Below are 19,388 nucleotides of genomic sequence, written 5' to 3'. Positions count from 1 at the left end.
AGTCCCCCAGATGTCTTAAGGGTCTGATTGGACCCTCAGACAGAGCCCTGCTGCCCAGGAGGCAGGCTGGCAGCACAGGGCAGGCATCCTGGGAAACCCTGAGTGGGTCCAGCTCACATGGTATGTACATCTTTCATCCTCTGGGCCTGTCCTGTAGGAAATCTGGGCAAATTCCCACCAACTTCCTTTTGGAAAAGTATAATTCCTGCCAAAGTGTAATTTTCAAGTATGTAAAAGGAAATAACTTACACAAATACAGAATAAACGTATCAGATTTTTACACATCAAAGAGGAAATGAATGTTTGGTAAAGCTGGTTTGTAGAGCACTTTGAGAAGCTAGGTATTTGTAAGCATTTTGAGGAAAGAATGCTACAATAAAGGGCAGGCCTGGTGGCTCAGGTGGTTGGAGCGCCATGCTCTTAATGCCGAGGTCACTGGTTCAATTCCCACATGGGCCAGTGAGCTGCACCCTCTACAGCTAAGTTGTGAACAACAGCTCTCCCTGGAGTTGGGCTGCCGTGAGCAGCCAGAGGTCAGCGTGGGCTGCCGTGGGCTACCGTGGGCTACCGTGTGCTGCCATGAGCGGCCGGCGAGAGCTGCCGTGAGCTCCTGTGAGTGGCTGACCGATGACTGGCGACCGACTGCCTCAGCCGGGGGGGGGGGGGGGGGGGGCGGCACAGGCTCATAACACCAGCATGGGCCAGGGAGCTGTGTCCTACACAACTAGACTGAGAAACAATGGCTTGAACTGGAATGGGGGGGGGGGGAGGCAAAAGAAGGGGGAAAATAATACTAGAATAAGATTGTGATGTTAAAAAATTGGGAAATGGAGTTTTCTTCTCTATGGGATACAAACCTACAAGTTCATAAATAACTTCAGTTTGATAATAAATAAAATATCAAAGTCAAACACAGGTCCATTCCCCAAGATTAGGGATTTTAAAGGCCCAGGCACACAAGTTTTGGTCATAATTACTCTCAGAGCACAAAAGCAGCCATAGACAATGAAGAAACAAATGGGCTTGGCTTATTCCAATAAAACTTTTATTTACAAAAACTCGGCAGGCTTGATTGGTTCACAAGCCCTCACCGTTTGACAATCTCTGCCATACAAGCCTTGGTCAGGCCTGTTCAGCCACGTTCCAGTGTTACACTGACACAATATGCCACCCCACCCCCCAATATTTATCATCACATGTCCAGCAGCCTCTTTCACAGTGTGCCAGGCAGGCCTGTCTTACCGGAAGATAGGAATGGTCACTTGGCCTCCTCTTGGGGCACACCAAAATTGAGCCTCTGAAGGCTCGATTCGGGGAGGGCTGACAACTTCTGGAGCCCAGAATCTCATGTTGGTCTGGGAATCAAAGGGTGAGTATGACCAGAACTCCCCAAGAGAGGACAGACTTCCACAGTGGCAAGGAGGGTGAAGCCTCTGCTGGGTAAAAGTCCTCTCCCCACCCTGTCCCTAGCCCAGTTAAGGGCGGCCAGCCTCCCTCGGCACCTCCAGGCCCCTGCAGTTGTGGCAATGGTAGCATCCTCGGTCCAAACACTTTCAGGGCCCAGGAGGGTAGGGGTGACAACCTTGGGACATCATTACCCTCATTGCCTTCTATTCCTCGCCAGTTAAAGAGGCTGCCACCCACTTGACCTGGAGAGTCAAGGTTTCTGTAGACCTCCAGTGAACGACGCTTCCTCACCCCAGGGCTCAAGGCTCAAGTAGGAAGTGGTAGTGAAATTCCAGATTTCCTTGGGGGCTCCTTGGCTGCTGCTCAGACCTAGGAAACGGCTGGGAAGCTGTTAGGGCTCCAGTAGCTGAGACTCCAGTCCCTGTTGCTCCAAACAGCTCAGGTAGGGCCTGTATACTAAGCTGTAGTTTACAGGCTATCAACCCAAACGGACGGTACACTTATCCCTCGCAGCACCTCTCACACCTCTATACACCTGCCGCCTCCCTCAGCCCTCACCCAACTGTCCCCCTAATAAGCTCACTAGGACACAAGCCTACTTGGCAAGCCAGTGATAACACAGCCAGGGGCTTGTAGCAATCTGCCCAGGCAGCCTTAGCAGGGGGCTTATCCATACATAGCCGTCTGGTTTAAGGGATGGACACCCACGAGCCTGAGAGGTTTCTGTCAGCCCCACCAGCCACACCTATCCACTACCCCGTGGCTCCATTGTCCACTCGGGGGCCTCTTGCTGTGCACTCCAAGGGCACATTTCCCAAGAGGGATCAAGGGGCATGGGGAGAAGAGAGGTAGTGCCCAGCGCAGTCACAGGAGGGTGAAGGCCAGAAGGGACCCCCGGACCCACGCATGCGCAGAGCCACCAGCCGGCCTCCCGCCTGCGCGAGATCCCCCAGGCCAGTAGGGGGCAACGAGCCGGTCCGCACACGTGTTTGGCACCGTCGGCTAACCCGGAAGAAGTCGCGGGAAAGCGCCCTGGAGGTGGTGGTGACTCTGCCGGAGGCTGCGGCGCCAGGATGAACGCCCCTCCCGCCTTCGAGTCCTTCTTGCTGTTCGAAGGCGAGAAGAAGTAAGTGGGCAGCGGAGGGTCAGGCCTGCGACTGTCGGTCGTCGGCTTCTGCAGCGTCTGGGGCTTCTCCTGCTCTCCTGCGGGGCGGGCAGAAGCAGCTTTTGCTTGAGCGTCAGCTCGCAAAGCGCTGGGCGCCTGTGTCTGCCCGACTTCAGATAGTCCTGCCAAGCGGTGGTGACTGTTGCCTTTGCAGATGAGGAAACTGAGGCTCAGAGAGGTTACGTAATTCCCCCGCACAGGAAGTGGCGGGTCTGTGTTGGAACCCAGGATGGCTGCCTCCGAAATCCTTTTCCTCTGGGATGTGGCAGCCTCCTCCTCGTCTCCTAGCTGACCACCTTTATTCTCCTTGCTGACGCCAGAAAGAGATGGCTGTGAGGCTCTTATCCAGTCTCCATGGGCTTGTGTAAAACCTGCATTGCTTGCAGGCTGAAGGAAAATGTAGTCTCCTGGTGAGACAGCCTGGGCTTGGCTCCTGCTGCCCCCGCTTAAGGACTCTGTGTTTGGGCAAGTGAATTAGTCTGCCTGAGGCCCACTTTCATCATCTAGAAAATGGGCTTATTACTGTATTAAATTATGAGTAAATCTAAGGGGAGAGTAAATGAGGTAACTTCTGTAAAGTGCTTAGTCCAGAGCTCAGCATCTAGAAGACCCTCTTAAACATTGGCTTTTCATTGTCTTAACGGCCTGGTGTGCAGGGCTCTATGTTTAGCCCTTGCCAGCCACTTCAGCCTCTCTGAGAGCAGTGCTTCTCAACTGGAGACCATTTTGCCCCCCCCTCCCCACCCCCCAGAACTTCTGGCTATGTCTGCAAACGTTTTGGGTTGTCATAAAGGGGGCGCTCCTGGCATCTAATGGGTAGAAGCCAGGAATCCTACAATGTACAGACAGCCCCCTACCAAAAAGAATAATCTGGCTTAAAATGGCAGTGGTGCCAAGGTTGAGAAACTGTGCTTTGGGAAAAAGGAGCAATCCAGAGTAGGTGAGGGTCCCACAGAATCGGCGTTACTGGGGTCAGAGTATACACACACTGCTGCTCTGAGTCAGAGAGGGCTTTATGGGATGAAGAGATTGAGACAGGCTTCCAGGAGGTGGGACTTGAGCCTGCCTTGAAGGGCAGGGTTTAGACTCCTCGGAGGAGGGAGCCCCTGCCCCCATCTCTTGCCTCTGCCTCTTCCTAGGATCACCATTAACAAGGACACCAAGGTACCCAATGCCTGCTTGTTCACCATCAACAAAGAAGATCATACACTAGGAAACATTATTAAATCGTAAGTTCCAAGTCCAAGGCTCTTGGGGGCTATGTTTGATGGGGCTCTTTGAGGCAAAGCACAAGTTCCAGAAGATTTTCTTAAGTCTCTTTGAGCTACAAGAAGTCCTTCTGATGGCTCGCTCTGGCAGTTCACATGCCAGTACCTTTTCTTCAAAGGGACGCCGACGCGTATCTGTTCACATAGCCACATTTCTTCCTGGCTCATTTAGCTGATAGAGCGAGTGAGTGAATGTGCAGGAAGCCGCAAGTAGGCCTAGTTTCTGTGCCTTCCTCAGGTTTGCGTGTTTAGGCTGTGGGCAGAAGCCTGCCTGGTGTCCTGGTGTAAGTAGGGGGTGGGGTTGCCCACCTGTCTGGATGACTCCTGTCCGGGCCAAGCCAGTGGGGCACTCAGGCCCTTTGGGGGCTTTGCTGCTCCTCTGCTGTGAGCCGTGTCCCTACCTTGCAAGGTGCTCACACATGACACCTTGCTCTGGAGAAAACACCTGCGTGTCCAGCAAACAGCACAGGCTTCACCTCACCAGCCCTCATAGAACACACCCCACGGGTGTGGACAGCAGCTGCCAGCCCCTTCCAAAGGACTTGTTTCCATTTTGCTAACTGCTCAGGGCTTGGGGCCTTCGCCCCCTGCTGCCTGTTTGCCGTGCCAGATGCTCTTTTTGGGCTAGGAACGGGCCTTGTGTGTTTTGGTTTACTGAACATTGGCTGGATTCTTACTGCCTAGGGAGGTCTTTTTGGGGTCATTGCAGGGTCCCTGACTTCCCCTCAGGAAAGAAGTTACTGGAAAACCTGTTTATTAGCTAAGATTCTTGATCCTCATGGATGTAGGGGTGTGTGTGGGAGGAGTCTCCATATGGTATATCTTCTCCAAAGTTAGGTTTTACTTGAAGACTTTTTTGGCGGGGGGGGGGGGGGGGGGACAACTAAAAACCAAGTGTAGGGAACCACCTAGTGTCAGCCCCCAGCCACAGCTGCAACAGGAAGGCCCCTTGGCTAGGCCTGGTAAGCTCCAAGGGGCCAGAGCCCCAGGGGCACTCGGCTCAGCGTTCCTCACTGCTGATCCCCGTGTCGCAGGCAGCTGCTGAAGGACCCCCAGGTGCTGTTTGCTGGCTACAAAGTGCCCCACCCTCTGGAGCACAAAATCATCATCCGCGTGCAGACCACCCCGGACTACAGCCCTCAGGAGGCCTTCACCAATGCCATCACAGACCTCATCAGCGAGCTCTCCCTGCTGGAAGAGCGATTCCGGGTGAGGAGCTGGACGTGCAGGGGGAGAGGGGACGTCAGAACGCCAGCCTGTGTGCCCAGAGCTGCAGGGCTGTCATGCCCACACCTAGGACCACCCAGGGTTGTTTCCCCTGACTTATCTGGGGGGAAGGGGTGATGACAGCAAGGACTTCCACCACCGCTTCTCAGCAGTGTGGAGAAGGGGTTAGGAGTTGAGGCATGGCACCTGCTGTCAGCATCTGTGGGCAGGAACGTTACCTAGTGCTCCAAAGTCTCCTTGTGCTGCCCCCTTGCTGCTGTTCCTCCAAAGCTCTTCACTGGTGCTGACCGCTTCTAGGGCATCTGTCTAGGGGGCAGCTCATCCTAGGGTGGGGGCACACCTGTTCAGGCAGGGGCCTCAAAGTCTATAGACACATGTAGAGTGGGAAAGGTCCACAGCCTTCCAGATTTCAGCATCTGTCATATACTCACCAAGAAGCGCCTCTGCTCCACCCAACTCCTGCCCCAGGCAGCAGCATGTGTGCTGTGAGGAGTGATGAAGCAGGTGGGGCTGGCTTAGGGGGTCCCTTGGGTTGCTGGCTGCCCAGCTCCCTGGTTTCCTGCTTCTGTTCAGTTGTGACTGCACCCTGGAGCTATGGCAGCAGTTTCCTGGCAGACCTTGGTCAGGGATGCTGGGGCTGTTTCCAACATCCTTACCTGGCCATTCCAGCTAAATGCGCTGCCTTCTTCCTCTCCCTCAGGTGGCCATCAAAGACAAGCAAGAAGGAATTGAATAGTGGGCTGGAAGGAGTCTTGCTTGGCCAGTTCCTACCTTGCACCGGGCCCTTCTCCAGGCACCAAATGGAAGAAAGCAACTTGTCCCAGCTGTGGACCTCCTGGGAGATACCTGGGGAGCCCCTCACCCCTGACACCAGTGTGTCCTCTACATGGATTGCTTCATCTTCCTAATAAAGTGTGGAGGAAAAGACCCGGATGTGAGCTGCCGCAGAAGTGACTTCACAGTAAATGGATTGTCAGGCTCAGTGGAGGTAGATAACCTGTCTCGAGGCCACTCGGGGGCCACATTTCCGAGTAGATTGGCCTGGAGACCCAGATTTCTGTCTGAGAGGCTGGCAGGAACAAGTCATTTTGGACCAACAACTGGGAAGCCGGGGGCTGCCTGGAGGCAGTCTTAGGCAAGGGTAACTTCATGAGTCTGCTGTGGAAGCCTCCCATGTCAGCCTGCCCTACTCAAAGTAGCACCACCAGGTGGGGCCCACAAGCAGTAATCCCAGGCTTCTCTTACATAGTAGAGAGTTTAATAAAAATAGTCACCAATAGAAACATCTCTGTCATTAGACCAAAAGTTGAATAAGTTAAGTCTTGTCCCTGGTACTTTGCGATAGAGGCAGGCGCTCCTGCTCGAGGCTAGTGTCTCTTCCAGATGGCTACAATGTTGGAGTCTGTCAGGGCGGTGAGGTAGGTAAAGGAGGGGTCGGCCACCACCATGTTCACCATGGTCTTGGTCACCGTCTGGCTGAGGGCTCGCGGCTGGGGCCACTTAAGGATCTGATAGGGAGAGAGAGGGGCGCTGGGCTCGTTCCTGGCGACCACGCAGCAGTCCCCAGCGGGGGGAGAGGGGAAGGTGTGCGTACCTGTGTGGGGGCCTGCGGGGCTGCCGGCAGCGGGGACTGCTGCGTCAGGACGTGCCTGACGTCATAGATCCACACGTTGCCCTCCTCGTCCCCACACAGCACAGTCCCCTCATCTGCTGCGACACAAGATGGGAATGTCAGTGGGGGCAGAGCGCTGAGAGGTGGAGGGGAGGACGGGCGGTGCGGCGCGCTCACCAGGACAGGTGCTGAGCGAGAAGTAGGCCAGCTTGGTGGGTGACCACTGGAGCCAAGCCAGGACCACCACAGCCACCGTGGACTGGCTGCCTCGGCCCACCCACGTCTGGCTCCAGCTCCACAGGCAGATGGTGCCCAGGCCATTCCCCTTGGAAGCTGTGGGGGAGAAGGGAGAACTGCCTGGGGGGCCCTTCTTCAGGCATTTCTTCCACAGTGGGGCCCCCCTCAGAAGCTCTCGGACTTAAATTGCAGCCCAGGAAGAAACAACCCACGGCCTTACCAGGGCCTCTCTGGGTCCCAGCAGGCCAGACGCCCTATCTGGGCTCACTCACCCACGACATCCTTATTCACGAACGCCAGCCCATCCACTCTCCGGCCTGAGGCCTCGGAGCCCTCGGAGAAGACAAACTCCACTTCACACACCCTGTGGGGCCATGGAAGACGCCAGTTAGCTCTTCCTTGCGTACACGAAGAGCTTCTCACTCACTCAATGAGAATCATTCCCTGGGCCCCTATTCTGGGCCCTGCCCAGAAGATGCAACCAAAAAGGTCTGTTCTGGGCCCTGGAGGGTTTAAGCTTTGCCCTGGAAGGGGGAGCCAGCGCCTGAGTCACAGGTGGTAGCATCTCAGAACCATGAGGGGCTGGTTCTTCCAGGATGGGGGATGGGATGGCCAGGGAGGGTTCTGGAGGGGCTGCACCTCTGGGACTAGATGAGCAGGAGGGTGACCAGCTGACCAGTGGGGTAGGTATTTATGGCGGAGTGCTGGGGCCTGAGAAAGGAGAGACTGGGTAGGGGTTTGCTATGACCCTGAGGACAGTGGGGAGTGGCTGCTGAGTGTTTCCAAGCTGAGTGTAGGGTCACACTGCTTGGAAAGGTCACCCATCAGCTGCCCAGAATCCTGCAGAGGCTGCTTGGAGCAAGAAAGGCAGCTAAAGACCAACTGAGGAGAAGCAGACACATCTGAGATGGGGAGAGAAATGCCACAGGACTTGGGGAGCTGGCAGACATGGGCAGGGAGGGACAGATGTGGCAGGCCCTGGGCTTGACTCGCAGGCGTGGCACAGGGCTACCACCAACACTTGGCTGGACGACACCAGTCTGCTGAGGCTTCCACTATTTCCCTCCACGTAGCAGCTACTTCATTTCTGCCACCCACCCTAAAATTCTTCCCAGGCTGTTCACTGCACTTCAAGTAAAATTCAAAATCTTACCATGGCCCAAGCAACCTTGCCACCTCATCTTGTACCATTTCCTCTGGTCTTCCAAACTGGTTAGACCTCCCCAGCCAGCCAGTTCTTCCCACCACTGGCCCTTTGCACATGCTATGCCCGCTGTGCGTGCACCTTCCCTCTCTCCGCCCACCGGAATCCCTTGCAGGGCTCACGCAGACAACGTGAGCCTGAGAACCTATCCATCTGCCACTGGTCTCCTCCTCAGTCCCCTTAGTCTTCCTGTTTCTCAGAGCACCTTATTCTCTTTCCTTCACAGCTGACATCACACTCGGGGATTTTAATCGGCCACCTTTGTCTAATGCCCGTCTTCCCCTACGAGGCTTGTGGGCCCCAGGAGGGCAGGGACTCCATGCTGAACAATCTCCGGCCCTCCAGGTGGCACGGATAAGCCACAAGCCTCAACCTGCCCTTCTAAAGCCTTGTCCCTGCCCTGACACCATCCTCCCAGCATTCCACAAGGGGCAGCGTGCATGGTTTGGTCAGACGTCTGGACTAGCAGCTGTCCAGTCCCAAGACTTGGCTTTCCAGGCGTCCCCGTCCGACCTCACCTCCTTTTCTGAGGCTGGTCCAGCCGCACATCCCAGCAGCAGCAGCCACCCTCGCAGCCAGCCAGCAGGTAGGCGTCCGGGCAGGAGGCGACTGGGCAGAGGCGCAGGGGGGTAGAGGTGGTATCAAGTGTGAGCAGCTGGCTGCCAGCAGGTGAGAGGGAGACATGAGGCCACGGACCCTGGTGCCCGCCCTGCCTGGCAGCCTGCCCTCCACGGCCTAGCCCAGCCCCAAAGCATCACCTGGCCTGGAATTCGTAGTCGTGGTTGGGCGCCCCAATGTCCCAGAGGATGATCCGCTTGTCATAGGAGGCCGCTGAGGGGGGATGGGAAGGAGAGGTGGCCCTGAGTTGCCCTGCTCCCGCTCACAGGCGGCGTCCCCGGCTTCAACCCCTTTGAAGCAGGGAGGGAGGGTCTACAACGCTCCCTTTGACCTGACGGGTGTGCTGACACATCCCCCTCACTGGGCTCACCACACGGAGGCCCAGGGGCACCCGCCCAGGTCACAGACAGAGTGCCCCAGGCTGTAGGAAAGCTCCAAGGCCACAGAGCAGGTGGGGAGAAAAGCCAGGATCTGAAGCCCAGTCAGTTGTCCACGGGGCCACGCTGCTTCTCCCACAGCCAGAGTCAACGTTGGCAGCCAGGAGAGGCTGCCAGCCATAGGAGCTCCTTACCATCCCAGGGAGGGAGCACTGAGGCGGCAGGCTGCAGGACAGGGGTGCTGGGGGAGCCCTGGGGGTGTCGGGAGAGGGTCTTACTGAAGAGGTGAGTCTCGTGGGTAGGGCTGAAGCAGAGGGTGGCGATGGCCCTCTTGTGGGCCCGTATGACCCCGCAGCAGAAGCCAGCACGCACATGTAGCAGCCGGACGTGGCCCCGCAGGCCAGCAGCTGCCAGCACGCTCCAGCGCTTCTTGTGGCCTGCCTGCGTGACCACCGTCAGGGCTGTCCAGGCCACCGAGAAGAACTCCTGGGGGTGGGGGGGTGGGGAGCATTCAGCACGGGGCAAAGCACATGCCTGCAGGATCAGGCCTGGGAAACTGAGGCCCAGCAGCAGAGAGAAAGGTCACCTAGTGAGTAGGTGGCGCTCCTGTGCCCAGGAGCCAAGGCTGCCCACCACCCTGCTTGAGCCGGGCCCTGGCACTCACCTCGCCAGGTGCCTTGTACTTGTGCAGTACGATGCCCGTCTGGCAGTCGATGACACACACGGCCTCCCCGCCACATGTGGCCACAGTCTGAGACGTGGCCCCTGTGTGCCCTGTTTTGAGGGATCAGCCTAGTGAAAACATTCTCTGTATTGCAGTTCCCTCCTCCTGGCCTTGACGCCCCTCCCGATTCCCCATCCCCCCAGGCAGCCCCCTCCCTGGAGGCAGCATCCCCCACCCCCACCCACATCCAGAAGACTTATTCTGCTTGGGCCCTGTGGCCTTTCCTCTGGCCCTGCTGGCCCAAGGATGTACCCTCCTCCCAGGCCGGCTCGAAGGCGCAGGCCCAGAGCTGGGTCTCCAGGTCCTCAGGGCTGTTGTTCTTGCTGTGGCACTGCAGGAAGTGCAGGGGCTCCAGCTTCAGGGCAGGCTGTGGGGGCAAAAGGGGGTCACAGCTGCCCCAACCCTTGTTCCCAGCCACACACTCCCTGCCACCTCGTTAGCTTACCTGGCTGCCATCAGCGCCCACAGGGCTGCCCTCCACCTGGGCCAGTGTGGAGGTGCACACCCGCTTATTGGAAGAGAGGTTGAGCGGGACATCATCTGGCCGTTTCAAGGCTACTGGCCTTGCCTGTGGGGGATCGGGGTTGGGTGGCAGGCTGAGGGCCTGGTGACCATGGGCCCATATACCCAGGGCTTCTTCCTTTCCCATCACAGGCTGACCCACACCCTCCCATGGGTGCAAGAGGCAAGGACTGGCCCAGGCAGAGGGCACTAGCTCAGGTATCAGAGCTGTCTCTCGGGCTCATTTCCAGGACCCCTGCTTCCCTGCAGCCCCCCTAGCCAGGAAGGGCCAAGGCAGGCCCTCCGAGTCCCCGGAGCCACATGGAACCACACTCACCATGGACTTCTGGGCAGCTGTGGCTTTTGAGGACCTCTCTTGGATGTCTGCCTCATGCACCTGGGTCCCACCGGAGGCCACCAGCTCCTCAGAGATCATCCGTACCTGGGTGGGCCCAGGCCATCAGGAAGTGGGGCACAGTCCTGGGGGCCCCCAGCCCCTCCTCAGACACTCAGTCAGAGGGAGCTTGTACTTCCTGAGTTGGGAAAAGGCCTTTCCACCCAACAGGGCTGCCTTTCCTGACCTGCCCCACTCCCCACAGCCTCTCATGGCCAGAGACCTCCAGGGCAGCTCAGGGCATGGGAGCCGGCAAGGGACTGGGAAAATAGATTCCCAGCACAGTGAGTGAGGACATACCCGCCACTGGGTGAACTCGCTGAGGGACTCGGGGCCGTAACGGACATCCCTGACGGCGGACCTCACGAAGTCAGCCTGGGCCTTCTTAGCTCCCTCCTCAGGGCTCAGGGAGGCCATGAACTTCTCCCAGTGAGCTGTGACCTGGCACGAGAGGAACCAGATCCAGACTTAGCCCAACCCAGCTCTCCTGGACCCTCCACGGCCCCTCTGCCCCGATCTCATGGCTACAGGTGTCTCCACCTCCCTGCCTCCTGGAAGCCTCCCTGAACCACAACCTTAGCTACAGGTTGCACAAATCCAAGCACACACACGAGTAGCAGCCCCAGAAAGGAGAAGCTGGTCCGGGTAAAGTTACCATGGAAGTGTCTCAGCCTACCCTCTGGGCCCTGCCTGCACACATGGAGGGCGGGACCCCCCGACCCCCAAGGACAAGAGGCCAAGCACCACAACCAGTCTCAGAGCAATGTGTCAGGCTATGGGATATGAGCCACTTGGTGCTGGGGCAGAGAGCCCCTGTAACTCTTCCCCTCAGTGTCCTTCACGTGTCCAAGCCTGTTACTTGCTCCTCAAGGCCCCCGACTGCTCCCAAACCCCAGAGACACCCCCTTACCCTGCTGGTCAGCTCCCGGTTCAGGTTCTCCACCTGAGAGGAAGTGGAGGAAGCATCCTTGCCATTCACCTTGCGCAGGTTGGGCAGGAGAAAGGAGACTTTCAGGTTGTCGCTGACCTGGGGGATGAAGGGAAGAATGGCTCAGGGGCTGCTAAGCTTAGACACAACAGAGTGCTGGCCTCCAGCACTGGGCTGCTGGGTGCGCCCACTTACTGTCAGGAAGGGGTTGCCCTCCAGGCTGAGCTCCTCCAGCTGTGGGAACTGGCACAAAGCTGTGACGTCCCCCAGCTGGTTGTTGGCACAGCGGAGGATGCGCAGGTGGGACAAGCCCAGGTCGGCAGGCAGCGTCTCCAGCTGGTTGTTGGAGAGGTCCAGCTCCTGCAGCTGCTTCAGGCGGCACAGGAGCTTGGGGTCCAAATGCTCTGAGAGCAGCTTCAGCCCCGACAGGCTGGGGTGGGGGTCAGAAAGCGAGGGCTCAAGGGGCAGGCAGGCCTCCGGCCCCACACCTATGGCAGCCCAGGGTGCCTCTGAAGACTTTTTCTCCCGGCATTTATTGTGCACCCACAACCTCTCCCCAACACCCTTTTTTAAATCTTGTAACTACTTTAGAACTCGGGGCAACTGGCCCCCTCCAGGATGCTTTTCCTGATCCTCTAGGTGGGAGGGGGGGCTCCTCTGTGCTCCCCAGGCCCTCTATAATTATCTCAACAGGTTGCTCAGTTCTCTTTCTGCACGACTGCCTGTCCCTAACAGCCCGGGCCCTTTTCGGGGTGAGGCAACTCGGGGCCCACCGGCCCATCTCCTAATGACAAGGACGGCGTTTGGCCCAAGTGATTAGAGACTCCGCGTAACCGACACGGCGATAACAGTGCCGGGTACTCGTCTCTCTCCCCAGCCGCCCGTGGACCCCGGCTCTCCTCTTACTCCAAGCTCCGGATCTTCCCCAGCCGGTCGCTCTTGGGTCGCCCCCGCTGCATCAGCAGCCGCGCCGAGAGGGGGCCCATGGCGAGGAGGTTGAGGACCGCGATGACCGTATCTGCGGTACCAGCGCCCGGCTGAGCCCGCGACTCCGGGAGTCTCGTGGCGGCGCCGGCGGCTGACGGAGCCCAGGAGGTGGCGCCTCGCTAGTCCTTCGGTGGCGACGACCGGAAGGAAGCGGCCCCGCGGGCCTCGTGCCCCAAGCATGGACTACAACTCCCAGCGGCACCCTTGGTCCCGCGCCTGCGCACTGCCCGCCAGTACACTGCGATGGCGGCTGCGGTGGTGGCGGCCCCCGAGGTCCTTCGGGAATGCGGCTGCAAGGGCGTCCGGACCTGTCTGATGTGCGAGCGGCAGCGCGGAGGTGATCCGCCCTGGCAGCACTCCCCGCAAGTAAGGGATGGGAGAGGGGGCGCGCCCAAAATTCCATTCTTCATATGGGGAAGCTAAGGCCCAGATAGGACATGAATACGGGCCCCGGGTCAAACCGTGCTAGGGGCCCTCGCCGTGGGGACGTTGCGTGGTGAGGAATTGCGGGCTTTGAGGAGTGGGCAAGGGTCTAGGACGTGGGTGCAGGCCGACCACAGCTAACCTCTGGGACCGGGAATTCTGATAGCAAACTTCCACGTAGCCCTCCCAGGTCAGGGCCTGGGACCTTCGCGGCCCGTGGAGAGACGACATGGAAGGAGTAGAGGGAGCCGAAAACCAGTGCAAAGGTGCCCAGCAGGCCTTGGACGGAAATCAGCGAGGAGAAAATTAATCACAGTTAACGAAAAAGGACTCGGCCTTTGAACTGGGCCTGGAAGTATTTTAATTGGTTGGAAGGGCGGTCCACCTGGGGGAGCTGCTTGGGTAAAGGCCTGGGGTAGAGGTTTGTCCTTGGAAGGTGGGTGATGCTAACGGTGAGGGAGATGAGGTCGGTGGGGCCTGACCACAGAGAGCCTTGTGTGTGGCCACTGGGCAGGCTGGACTTGTCCTGAGGGCCGTGGAGAGCTCCTGAAATGTTTTAAAGGAAGTTACATGTGAATTTTAGGAAGATCCTGAGAGCTGATAGCAAGGTATGAAGGCAGAGAAGCCAGTGAAGAAAATATTGCAGTGTCCTTGTTAAAAGTGCAGAAGGTCCTGTGGAAAACAATGTGAAGTTTCCTCAGAAAATTAAAAGTAGAATTACCACATGGTCCAAGAATTCGGGGGATATATACAAAAGAATTGAAAACAGGGTCTTGAAGAGAGATTTGCACACCCATGTCGCTAGTAGCATTATTCACAATAGCTAAAATGTGGAAGCAATCCAGCTGTCCCTTGACCGATAAATGGATAAACAAAAAGGGATAACATACGTACACTAGAATATTATTCCGCCTTAAAAAGGAAGGAAATTCTGACACATGCTACAACATGGATAAACCTTGAGGACATTACGCTAAGTGAAATAAACCAGTCACAAAAGGGCAAATGCTGTATATTTATGTAATTTTATGTAGCATATTTATGAGGTACTTAGAATAGTCAAAAATCATAGAGATAGAAGTAGAACCGTGGTTACCTAAGGCTGGGGGGGGGGGAGGAAAAGGAGTGAGTTGTTTAATGGGTATAGAGTTTTCGTTTTGCAGGGGGAAAACTTCTCGAGATGAGTTGCACAACAGAGTGAATATACTTAACACACCGAACTGTACACTTTAAAAATTATTAAGATGGTACATTTTATGTTATATATTTTACCATAATTAAAAACCGAAGAGGAAAAAAAAGTGCCGAAGGTCTGAACAGTGCCCGTGGTCATGGGTGTGGAGACACAGGACACTGGGGGTGGCACCTTCCCAACCTAGTGGCTGAGGGAGAAGCAGAATGTCCAGGATGACTCCTCATTTTTAACATGTCCCATGTGAGGTGCCAGAGACAGAGGACGTGGTGGTTTAAAGACGGGCTGGTAGTAATGCCTATGGAACATAAAGGGGGAGGAAGCAGAATTAATTGGTCAGGGAGGACCTCAGACCGCCATGCGGATCTGACGCAGTCATGGCTGACCCAGCAGGGAGCTCCAGAGCAGACTGCCTGGTAGCGGAGTCCCGTGTTGTGCAGAAATGGCCAGACCCGTGCTGAGTCACTGGCTGGCAGCTGCCTGAGACAAGGATGGCCCCTGCTCGAAACCCGAGGCAGATCCCAGACGCCCTGCAGCAGGAGGTTGTCAGCCTGGCACTCCTCGCAGACGACCGGCAAGTTCTCTTTTTCGAAGGGCAATACAGGCAGTGCCTCTGGCTGCCACAGAGGAGGGCAGGGCCCGGAGACATCCCCACCTGGGCTGGAGAGGGTTGTCCTGTCTGGCCTCCCAGTGTGTGCTGCTTACCCCTTGGACAGCCCTAGGGCCTCAGCTTTAGGGGTAGCGTATTTCTCAAAGCCCTGGTCTGGGCGGGATGCTTTTATACCTGTAGTCCTCAGGAGGCTGGAGAGGACAGAAGATACCCTGCAACGACACAGGAACAGTATGGACTCAGGCTTTCCCAGCTGTGCAGCCTCGGGCTAGTTCCTTGGCTTTACCGAGCCTTGGTTTCCTCATTTATAAAATGGAGAATGAAAAATGGTTATGCAGATGCTCTTCCCTTTTACAGATGAGGAAAGTGAGAGGGCCTTTCCCAAGAGGCAGCCCCAGGCTGCGGTCGGCCTCCCTCTAGACTCCAGCTGCCTTCCAAAGTGTTTTTGGGGAGGATGAACCATTAAGCAGAAGCTGCAGCCAAAAAGGGCCTCTGGAGGGCAGGCTCCAAGGGCTCCAGGACCTCCGTCTTTCTTTTGCAGAAAACACACCGTTTCATTTACTACTCAGACACTGGTTGGGCCGTGGGGGCTGAGGAGTCTGACTTTGAAGGATGGGCCTTCCCTTTCCCCGGTGTGACATTGTTAGAAGACTTCGTGACCCGAGAGGAGGAAACTGAAATGGTGCAGCTGATGGACCGTGAGCCCTGGAAGCTCTCACAGTCTGGACGGAGAAAGCAGGTAGGCTGGCCCAGATAGGGAGCAGGGTTGGCTGATCAAAGAAGACAGTCACTCTCCTGGGCCCCTTTGCTCACCGCCCATGCAGCGCCCTCCTCTGTAACCACACCAGGGGCCTTCGCAGGCTGCTTGGCCTGCCCACCTTCCCAACAGGTCGCAGGTGAACTCAGCTCCTTCTGCCCCTCGCGCCCGCTGGCCTAGTGCTGATGACTTTCAGGGAGCGTTTCTTGAAGGCTGCGCGATGCCTTCCCATCCAAAGTTCTCTCCCCATCAGTTTCGCGTGTCCTCAGGCCTCCAAGTCCCAGACCTGCCCTTTGTCAGGGATCGCAGCTTCTCCCTCAGTCCCACTCCTCTCGGTCTAGCTCGCTCCTTCCATTGCTTATCTCCAGCAATCCTTGTCCGCCCCAGGACTTGGAGCCGTCCATCCGTCCATCCACCTTCTCGCTTTGCTTCCGTCTCCCATGGTCTTTCCTTAGCCTGTACCACGGCCAGTTGTTACAGTCACTTCCTCGGGTGCCCCCTTGCCCTTTTGCCCTTCACTTCATCTTACTCTTTCTGCTCCTCCACAGCCCTGGTCGAGTCCAGCTCCCCCCCTTGGACTCATGTGCAGCCTGCTGGCAGGTCTCCCCGGCTCTGGGTCCTTCCTGGTCCGCCGGTCATACCAACCTCCCCTAGGTCCTCTGCTCTGCTGCTCTCCTGCCAAACCTTCTCTTTTCCCCTGCTCACCCTCCGCGGATGGCCCTGCCGCTGAGAAGACAGGTGCATGTGCCCCCTGCCTGCCCTGGCTGGGTGCTGTTCCCTTCGTGCCCATGCCTTCTCTCTGAGTCCCCTCCACCTGTACTCTGGATGCCGTCCCCCTCTACTCAGAAGACCTTGTTCAGCATTGCTCCCCTCTTTCCCCAAGATGAATTTTGCCTCGACTGGAGCTTTCCCACCAGTAAGCTCCATCTCTCGTCTCCGCAGCAGAATTCCTCGAAAGTTATTGATTCTGTCTTCAGTTCCTCTTCTCCTGTTCCTGCTTAACCCACTCAGAAACCACTTCCATCACTGACTGCCGTGCCCTAACCCAGCGATGGGATCTCAGGCTCAGTCCTTGGGCTGCTTCTCTTCCTGCTCCTTGCTGACGTCAGCGAGTCACGGCCCTGCACACTGTCGCTGTGTTTGGGACTCCAGCTCCTCTCTCCATCCCAGGCTTCTAGTGGTCAGGCCCTGAACTGAGCTTTGCTTCTTTGCCCACACCTGCACCCCCTGCAGTGTTCCCATCTTGGCAGATTCCATCTTCCACCTGTGCAGGCTGCAAACCATGGATCTCTCCAGATTTCCCTGTCTCATTGGTAATTCCCATCAGCTTGATGCCTTCAATAGCTATCCCGAATCTGAGGCTACCCTCCCCACCCCACCCCCTCCACTGCTACCACCTGGATCCCAGCCCCCGGTGCCCTTGCCGGGATTCCTGCAGGGGCTTCCTGCCACAGGCCTCACCCCTTTTCAGTCAGTTTTCCACAGAAAGTGACTCCAGTACTGCCTCATCAGATGTCATTGCTCTGTCACAGACCCTCCAGGCCTCCCATTTCAGCATAATCGCAAAGTCCTTACAATGCCCGGAAGGGCCCGGCGCTGGCCTCCAGCCCCACCTTTCTTTCCACGGCTGCTGCCTGGTGTCCTTCACAGCAGGCCCTCCAGCCTCCTGGTCCTTAAAGCTCCAGCTCCTTGTCCGTCTGCACGCCCACGTTGGGCTGTCTGCCTGCTGCTGCCTAGGGTTGGCCTGCGGGAGGCTGCTCGCCCAGGCTCTCCCCAAACATGCCAGCCTGGGAGGAGAAAGTCAGTTCCACCAGATGGAGCCCCCCTCCACTAAGGGGGACCAGCAAAATGCTCCCCTCTTTCATCCCTCAGACCATAAATCTGAGGTGTATTCTAAAAGGCTCTTCCCTAATTTTGTTTGTTTGTTTAGGTTTGTAGAAGAAGCCACATATCCACCCATTTAAAATGTACAGTTCGGTGGTTTGGTTTTTAGTAGATTCACAGTGGAGTGCAACCATTACCACTATCTAGTTCTGGAACATTTTTATCACCCCAAAGGGAACCCGTGCTTATTAGCAGTCACTCCCCATTCCCCCGTCCCCGGCAACCACTAATCTACTTGCTGTTTCTCTGGATTTGCGTATTCTGGACACTTCATATAAATGGGATTATATAACATACTACCTTTTGTGTCTGCTGTCTTTCACTGAGCATAATGTTTTCATGATTCATTACTGCAACACGTGTCGGTGCTTCATTAATTTTTTGACTGGATTATATTCCATTGTATGGATATGCCTTCATTTATTTATCCTTTTATCCATTGGCGAACACTGGGTTCTTTCCACTTTTTGGCCATTGTGAATAGTGCTGCCACAAATATTCATGTGCAAGTTTCTGTGTGGACACGTGTTTTCAGTTTTCTTGGGTGTGTACTAGGAGTGGAGTTGCTGTGTCAAGTGGTAACTGTCCCCCCTCATGGTTCTGAACCCCACATGTACCCAGTGTTGCCCATGTCGATAATGCTGCCTTGGATTGGCCTTCCCTCCCTCGCTGCATCTTGGCCCGGATACACTACCTACACATGGGCCTTTGTCTCTAGCTCTGCCTTCTGGGTGGGGTACCTGGGCTAAGACATCCGCCGACACTTCGTATCCCCCTATCCTGCTTTATGTTTTCCTTAGCGGTTACTGCCGTCTGATGTTTGCTGTTACTTATATCTCTGGTGCCGGCCTCTTTCTGCCCACATGTCAGACTTACGAAGTCAGAAATTTTTGCTTTTCTGGGTCACGGTGACTGAATTCTTCAGACCTAGTCTGTGATACCCTTTCTGTAAACTCAGACTTTTGTCACTTCCTTTTCGTGCTTATCCTTCAGGACTACGGCCCCAAAGTCAACTTTCGGAAGCAGAAGCTCAAGACGGCCGGCTTCCACGGCCTCCCCAGCTTCAGCCGGGAGGTGGTGCGGAGAATGGGCCTCTACCCCATCCTGGAGGACTTCCGGCCTGTGGAGCAGTGTAACCTGGACTACTGCCCGGAGCGGGGCTCGGCCATCGACCCCCACCTGGACGACACCTGGCTGTGGGGGGAGCGGCTGGTGAGCCTCAACCTGCTGTCGCCCACTGTGCTGTCCATGTCCCGGGAGGCGCCCGGCAGCCTGCTGCTTTGTCTGGCGCCGTCGGGCTTCCCGGAGGCCTTGGTGGAAGGTGTGATGGCCCCCAGCAGGTCCGTGCTGTGCCAGGAGGTGGAGGTGGCCATCCCCCTGCCCCGCCGCGCTCTGCTTGTGCTCACTGGTGCTGCGCGGCACCAGTGGCAGCATGCCATCCACCGCAGACACATTGAGGCCCGGCGCGTGTGTGTCACCTTCAGAGAGCTGTCGGCAGACTTCTGTCCTGGTGGGAAGCAGCAAGAACTGGGGCAGGAGCTCCTGCAAATCTCTCTCTCCTTTCAGGGGAGGCCCATGTGAGCTGCCTCCCTGGGGACAGCAGCTGGCACAGGGCCTGGCCAGGGGCACCAGCTCCACCGGTGACCCTTTGCCAGGATTGAAGGGGGCAGCCCAGCACAAGGGTCTTTCGTCCCAGCTGATTAGGTTTTCAGAGAAGACTGCTGATGTGCTGACACCACGGAACTGGTTTGGTGGGGCTGTGCCTCGGGTCCGTCCCCTCTGACCTGCACTGTGGCCGCTTGTTGCAGTCATTTGTCACAGTTTAAGGGCAGTAGCGTAATTGGAGTTTAAAAAACATTGGCACCACTTACAA

At 56.8% G+C, this 19,388-nt stretch overlaps 3 protein-coding genes across 4 annotated transcripts; 2 read left to right on the top strand and 1 right to left on the bottom strand.

The window, feature by feature from the left end:
- The first annotated feature begins 2,375 nt into the window (after window positions 1-2,375).
- On the top strand, window positions 2,376-5,994 carry POLR2J (RNA polymerase II subunit J). Its single transcript, XM_019752793.3, has 4 exons — window positions 2,376-2,533; window positions 3,712-3,801; window positions 4,875-5,049; window positions 5,768-5,994. The coding sequence occupies exons 1-4, from the start codon at window positions 2,481-2,483 to the stop codon at window positions 5,801-5,803; spliced, it is 354 nt and encodes a 117-aa protein (XP_019608352.1). The 5' UTR covers window positions 2,376-2,480; the 3' UTR covers window positions 5,804-5,994.
- A 314-nt stretch (window positions 5,995-6,308) lies between these two features.
- Window positions 6,309-12,794, bottom strand: LRWD1 (leucine rich repeats and WD repeat domain containing 1). 2 transcript variants are annotated; one of them, XM_074328398.2, is made up of 15 exons: window positions 12,569-12,794; window positions 11,858-12,092; window positions 11,645-11,761; window positions 11,035-11,175; window positions 10,678-10,782; window positions 10,285-10,407; window positions 10,092-10,206; window positions 9,780-9,889; window positions 9,394-9,601; window positions 8,879-8,951; window positions 8,639-8,779; window positions 7,189-7,280; window positions 6,857-7,012; window positions 6,662-6,777; window positions 6,309-6,575 (listed from the first exon to the last, which is right to left on the bottom strand). In XM_074328398.2, exons 1-15 carry the CDS (start codon window positions 12,646-12,648, stop codon window positions 6,435-6,437), a joined length of 1,953 nt encoding a protein of 650 aa, XP_074184499.1. In that variant the 5' UTR covers window positions 12,649-12,794; the 3' UTR covers window positions 6,309-6,434. The 2 variants fall into 2 exon arrangements, with proteins under 2 accessions (XP_074184499.1, XP_074184500.1); XM_074328399.2 differs by having other exon boundaries at window positions 6,662-6,774.
- Window positions 12,795-12,857: 63 nt separating this feature from the next.
- ALKBH4 (alkB homolog 4, lysine demethylase) lies at window positions 12,858-19,388 on the top strand. Its single transcript, XM_019752791.3, has 3 exons — window positions 12,858-13,015; window positions 15,416-15,613; window positions 18,509-19,388. The coding sequence occupies exons 1-3, from the start codon at window positions 12,893-12,895 to the stop codon at window positions 19,094-19,096; spliced, it is 909 nt and encodes a 302-aa protein (XP_019608350.1). The 5' UTR covers window positions 12,858-12,892; the 3' UTR covers window positions 19,097-19,388.

The sequence above is a fragment of the Rhinolophus sinicus genome, chromosome 3 (genome assembly GCF_057876585.1).
Source record: "Rhinolophus sinicus isolate RSI-liver-muscle chromosome 3, RSI-T2T, whole genome shotgun sequence".
NCBI lineage: Eukaryota > Metazoa > Chordata > Mammalia > Chiroptera > Rhinolophidae > Rhinolophus > Rhinolophus sinicus.
This window is presented reverse-complemented; position numbering and strand designations above follow the sequence as displayed.